The sequence below is a fragment of the Fukomys damarensis genome, unplaced genomic scaffold (genome assembly GCF_012274545.1).
Source record: "Fukomys damarensis isolate Sample0158 unplaced genomic scaffold, DMR_v1.0_HiC HiC_scaffold_33, whole genome shotgun sequence".
NCBI lineage: Eukaryota > Metazoa > Chordata > Mammalia > Rodentia > Bathyergidae > Fukomys > Fukomys damarensis.
Window position 1 is genome coordinate 11803470 of NW_022900945.1, and position 6847 is coordinate 11810316.

At 34.7% G+C, this 6847-nt stretch overlaps 1 protein-coding gene across 1 annotated transcript in view; it reads right to left on the reverse strand.

The window, feature by feature from the left end:
• The window catches only part of Pigk (phosphatidylinositol glycan anchor biosynthesis class K), an 87970-nt gene that overhangs the window by 37661 nt on the left and 43462 nt on the right, over positions 1-6847 (reverse strand). The window contains exon 9 of the mRNA XM_033758282.1: positions 4917-5089. Coding sequence (XP_033614173.1) covers positions 4917-5089 — 173 coding nt within the window. The remainder of the gene's footprint in view (positions 1-4916; positions 5090-6847) is intronic.

Here is a 6847-nt window from a genome sequence, read left to right on the forward strand (position 1 = left end):
CACAGTGATATATATATATACATACATATATATATACATATATATATGTGTGTATATATGAACTGAAGAGACCAATATTTTAATCTACCTTTACTCCCAGATTGAGCCCCCAAGTTGACAGAGTCAACAAATCCAGTTAGCATCATTTTTTAAAAGAAACTGAGAAGATTGTCTGTTATGACAAGACTATGGATTATAAGTCTAAACATATAAGCTACACTAGAAAATGTGTAAAATGAAATCTTTGTGACTTTGGGTTATGCAGACACCTTACACAAGGGCACCAAGTGTAAAGACAAAGTGATAAATGAGCTTCAGCAACATGGAATCTTCCACTCTTCAAAAGATACCACTAAGAAAATGAAAGGTGAACTACAGATTAGAAAAAGCCATTAGTTGGTAAACAAGCTATGGTACATCCATAAAAAAGTGTACTACTTGGGTCAGGGATTTAGCTCAGTGGTTCCACCACCTGCCTCACAAGCACGAAGACCCAAATTTGATCCCTGGTACCAAAAAATAAAAAAGTATACTACTCACAATAAAAATAACTATATGACAAGACAGGTGGATATCAAATAAAGCCAGATTCAGAAGGTTACCATCTACATGATAGTCTGAAAAAGGTAAAACTACAGGGTCATTTAAAAGCAGAGCAGGCGTTTCTAAGGACACTGGGAAAGACTGCATAAAAAGGGGCATAAAGTTATTGGGATGATGAACTAACATGGTAATTATAAAACTGCACCTGTTAAAACTCAAACAAATGCTAAAAAAGAATGAGTTTACTTAAGTAAGTTATACATTTCTGTGATACATAATGATTACTTTCATTACATGTGGTTGGTACACATACATAACACATCTTAATACCTTTTACATCCCCTTCTCCTCCCTCCCTACATCATTTTCTAAAAGCACACAACAAAGGACAAGCTATAGTACATCTAATAATATAAAATTTTTGAATTCCACAAATTAATACATGTAAAACATAGTACTTAAGAGATACATGCTTAGTGGAAAAAGCTAAAAGGAAGAACAGAAAATAAATTCCATAAAAGCTGAGATACTGGTTAACTTTGAGGGACAGCTGAGTGGGCAGAGCTAAAGAAAAGACACAGAAATACGGAACTTCGAGGGGTCCACACTGTCACTTTTTGAGGTTCACCTCATCCACAGGGGGTGGGTCTCAAATAGTCACATGTTCCTTACCTCTGCCCAGCTGGCTCAGAGGTAACCCCAAGCTTTGACTCAACTAGGTAATCCCAAAGCCTCTTATGAAATTTAGAATGAGGAATGAGTGAGTTCACTGTGCTACATCGTGAACAGGAAAGATGCAAATCTCCAGAACACCATGAATAAATGATCAGAAAAATAAATCAAGAAAACAATCCCATTTATAATAGTATCAAAAATAAATAAATAAAATACTTGGGAATAAATTTAACCAAAAAAGTGAAAAATCTATATGCTGAAAACTGTAAAATATTGGTAAAAAAACAAAAAAAGACACATACAAATGGAGAACACCCTATGTTCACAGATTTAAAGAATACTAAAACATTTACATTATCCAAATCAATCTACAGATCCAGCACAATCACTATCAATTGTAATTACATTGTTTCACAGAAATAGAAAAATCAATCCTAAGATTTGTTTGGAACCACAAAAGACCCCAAATAACCAAGGCAATCTAAAAAAAAAGAACCAAGCTGGAGGCATTACCCTGCCTGAATTCAAAATATACTACAAAGCTATAGTAATCAAAATAGCATGGCACTGGCAAAAACACAGACATATAGACCAGTGTGAAAGAACAGCTTCCCAGAAATACCCACACATATACAGTGTGTATGTGATTTTTAACAAAGATGCCAAGAACACACAGGAGAAAAGACATTCTTCAGTAAGTGGTAGTGAGAAAACTGGATATCCACATGTAGAATAAAACTCAACCATTACATCACTCGAAATACAAAAATCAACTTGAAACAGACTGCAAGTAAAACCTAAATCTGCAAACCAACTTAAAGAAAACATAAGGAAAAATCTTCTTGAGAATCACCTTAGGAGTGGTTTCTTAGATATGATCACAAAAGCACAAGCAACGAAATAAAAAATAGGTACTGGAGGTTGCATGAAACTAAAAACCTTCTGCAAAAGGTAAAGGAAACAATGGAGTGAAAAGACAACCTAAAGAATGGAAGAAATATTCATAAATCACACATCTGATACAGGTTAAAACACAAACACTGACGAAATTCAAACAACTCAATAGTACAATCTAGAGCCAATTAAAAAATAAGTAAGGATCTGAACAGACATTTCTTTAAAAATGACAGAAATGGTTAACAGGTATGTGAAAAATGCTCAACCTCATAATTATTAGGGTAATGCACATTAAAACCACAATGAGATACACTGCATACCTGTTAGAAGGACTACTTTGAAAAAGACAAAACACAACAAAAGTATTGTGTAGGCAAGAATGGCGAATAGGAAATGCCTACACAGAGAGGGTGGGAACATAAATTAGCATAGCCATTATGGAAAACAGTATGCAGGTTCCTCAAACACTTAAAAACAGAACTACCAAGCAAGTCCGCAATCTTATTCCTGGATTAAATGTGCAAAGAAAATGATACAAGTATGTCAAACAGGTATCTGCACTCCCACGTTCATTGTAGCATTATAACTTTATCTTGCTTAATATAATCATTTCCAAAAAAATACAAAACCAATTCTTATATCATACAGCTACTCTAGTCAGTTTTATGTACCAAAGTTTTCCATCAGATCTGATTAGTAGTATATTCTAGACCACTACATAAAATATTTTTAAGATCAATTGGAATGAAAGAATTGCATTATTTCCTGAATATATAGAAAGTAATATTTTTCAAACAAAACTGTCAATTTTATTAACCTTCTATTGATATTTTGACTTAAGGTATGAAAAAATACATATAAAAATACATTCTAATTAATAAAATATTCTTAATAAAATATGGGGGGTTTTTGTATACATACTATGTGATCTTTGGTGAATATATTTTCTCTAAATAAGCTTCCAATTGCAATCCATATTTTCATGTAAATAGTACCACAATACTGAGGTAATATTTGTAGCATTCATATAAAAAATCCTAAAGCACAATAGGAACTTAATTCTCATAAATTACACTGAATAAAGTATTCCAGTAATTTTTTTTAATGCATGGGAGTCTGACTGCACTGCCCAGGCTGGCCTCTGACTCCTGGGCTCAAGCAAACCTCCTGCTTGAACCTCTGAAGTAGCTAGGAAGACAGGTGCAGCCCCCACACCCATACACCATGAACCATGAAACCATCTGGTAAAGTGCAACTTCCAAAATAAAATGCATTTATAAACACTAGAGGGTAAATGCAACTTCCAAAATAAAATGCATTTATAAACACTAGAGGGTGCTCTAGTTTAACAGTATGTGGTATCTAGCTTTCAGACTTCAAATAATTTTCTCCTCAAAGATTGGACAAATTTCTGCTTGACAATTTTTGCTTTCAAACTAATACACAGAAAAAAAATCGAAAGCAAAATTCCATTCTTCCAGAAGATATAACAAAATGGTAGAAATCATTTTTATTATTCAATTGTTATATATTTTTTTTTATATTGTATGTTCAGAGAACAGAAAGTAGGCACATAAGTGTAAAAATGACACTTGCCTAAAAAGGAAATTCAGTGCTTAGATGATTAAGAGTAGGTAAATATTTCCATTTATAGGTTTAAGTTCAAGAGAAATTGTGAAATGCATTTGGTAAAAAGACATGACACTAACTCTCAGTATTAAAGTATGGCTTAGCCATTTTTACAAAATTAATCTGAAAGCTGCTATTTAAACAGAAATAAAATTAATACTGCCAATGCATTTTAACTGCTGTCTTAACTCTTTTTAAGCAAAAAGCTACAGGAAATAAGGGAATAAATCCCTAAGTCCTTCAGAATTTTTCAACAGAAATAATTAATTGGAAAGGGAAAAAAATCTAAGTCTTAATATTCAGAACAGAAATAATATTAATTTTTAATCTTCATAAGTATTTTGTGCTATTTTTTGATTCATCCCTACCAGTCAGAAATTCAACTAGAAACACCTGAAATTCTCAAAACTGAAAAATTTGTATGTGGCCATTTGGTAATGTAGGAAAGTTCCCTGGAGTATGAGTTTTCAATGGCATTAAATAATACCAAATCACAAAGGTGGATGGCCAGCAAAATATATTGTTATATATTTCAAGCAAGTGGCTATCAACTAAGCCATTATATTTTTTTGTTTGTTTGTTTGTTGGTACCGGGGATCGAACTCAGGTCCTTGCATTTGCAAGGCAGACAGTGGAACCACTGAGCTAAATCCCTGGCCAACTAAGCCATTATAAATCCTAATAAGATATACTGCCTTTAAAAATTATTACAGAAAAAACAGGACATTATAAATATTTCTACAATTCACACAAATTTTTCTAATTCTCTCATACAAACATGTATGCACATTCACTACTCACATAACAATCCATCCTCATGAAGGGAGAATCTGACTTTTCCTCTCTTTTCCCTCATGAATTACCAAAAGCCCCAAAAGAAAAGTATAGCCCTATGATGGCTAGTTGTGGGCAGTTTTAGGTAGGCCTTCTTAGCAAGTGTCAATAGCACTATGGCCGACATTGTACATTGGGATTCCAACATAATCCTATCGTGACCTTAGCTTCCCACTAATATTTAGTCCATAAATCTGAAAAGCAGAGACTACATAAAATGAAGACTGAGTAAACATGTTAAACTACTTACCAACACCAACTTTCATCTGTTAAGATAATGTTTCATAAACATCTAAAAACTGTAACATTCTATTCAAATAATAAGTTAAGACAAATACCTGCTTTCCGTGATTTCTGAATCCTGTCGCAAACTAATAGTCTCTGTCGTAATTTCCACTTTCCGTACACTTCCAAAGAAATCAGTTATCAGGACATTTTTAGGATTCCTCTGAAAAAGGTCAGTGCGATGTCCAGGAGTAGACACACAAAGATTCTTGGGACACACTTGAAACTGAAAAGAAGAAAACAAATTTTAAAAAGGAAACAAATGCACACATTAATACATATACATACAACTTTATTAAATTCAATGGCACAATGTAGTAGACTGTAGTATATTATAAATCTCTCTCCACCTAAAGAGGCTACCTGTCTTAAAGATTAAAGTTTAATTTCCATTGTAATACCTGACATTCTAAGAAAACTATGCAGACCTGAGAACAGTGATAAATGCAAAGATGCCCAAGGAAAGGGGAAAATTTACTCCTTGAAGCACTTACAACACATAAACCCTGAAATGTATGGAGAACTCACACTTGACATACGACAACAGAATTGCTCTTTCTGTTTCTATTACCCTTCTCAGTATGGTGCTCTACCAGAGCAGTTTTCAAACACTTTGTAATCACAACCGTAATTCAAACTTAAAATTCAAATAAAGTATTTATTACAAGGTAGCCTGACATGTAAAACAGATTATACCAGAGCTGTTCTGGATTGCAGGAAGGTTAAGCACAGCCTCCCCACCTCATTTCCCCTGCTCTAGCTGCCAACGGATGCACCTTTCATAAATCAATCAGCTTTCTTAGTTTACCCATGAGGAAAATAAACACAAGACATCGCGACTCTAGCGCTCCAAAAAATACAATGTGAAAACCATGACTTCATTGCTTATAAAAACGTCACAATAATTTTTGGGTTAATCTTAACCCTGATATTCCATATCAGCACATTATCAAAGACAGACACATATGACCAATGTTCACTCATCCCACAAAGCATAAATAGTGTCTGTTACACACAGTTCATACCGCTGCCTTCTACAGGCAGTGCAAAGATGGACAAGACATGATTCTGTTCATCTAAAGGCATTAAGTCAAATTAGAAAGGAGCAAACATAACGTGGTAGAAAAAGGATGACAGATTCTAGACCAGAAAAGCATCAGGGCCAGGCCCACAGCAACCCCCACCCGTGAGGACAGACCATGGCACAGCAATCACAGCAGAGCAGGAGCAGAAGCAGAAGGACAGAGCACCTACAACATACCCACACAGTGCTCCAGTCTCGTGTAAGCCTACCAACAACTCTCCGGGAAATAATTTCTAGCTCTCCTTCAAATTTATGCTCAAAGAGTTTAAATAATTTTCCTAACATCACATAGCCAGCAATCTGCCTTCTCTGTTTAGGAAAGTAGACTGTACAAGGAAGTACACAGAAGAGAACAGAACAGAAATTAAGAAGCAAAGAATAAGAAAAAAGGAAGGGAGGAAGAAGGCTCCAAAACATCAAATGCCAAACCAGAATGGTACCAACAGATGAAAGATTAAGAAACAAAATGAAACATAAAATAAGCAGAGATCAGATGGAAGTCCTAGATACACTGAATGTCTCCCCAAGCATCCTTTACAAGCAACTTGATACACTTTCCTGGGTACCAGGAAAAGAAAACAGAAAACGGGTAGCAAATAAACTGGATTAACACTAAGCATCACACTTTCTTTGCCACTAACATTTGCTTATCCTGAAGTCATTCTTTCTTTCAAGGATGTTTATAATACTGACCTGATTTCCTTAGCCTCTGTCTACCAGGATGACCCATGGGTCCCACATCTGTTCTGTTTTCCGTAATTCTCCCCCTTACAGAATCTCCACAAGCTGGCCAGGCTGTTTATTGTCAAAGGCGAGGATCATCCATTAACCCAACTTCTGTGCACCTGCACGTATTCTATTTCTCTATTTCCTTTTTTTTTTTTTTTTTTTTTTTTTTTT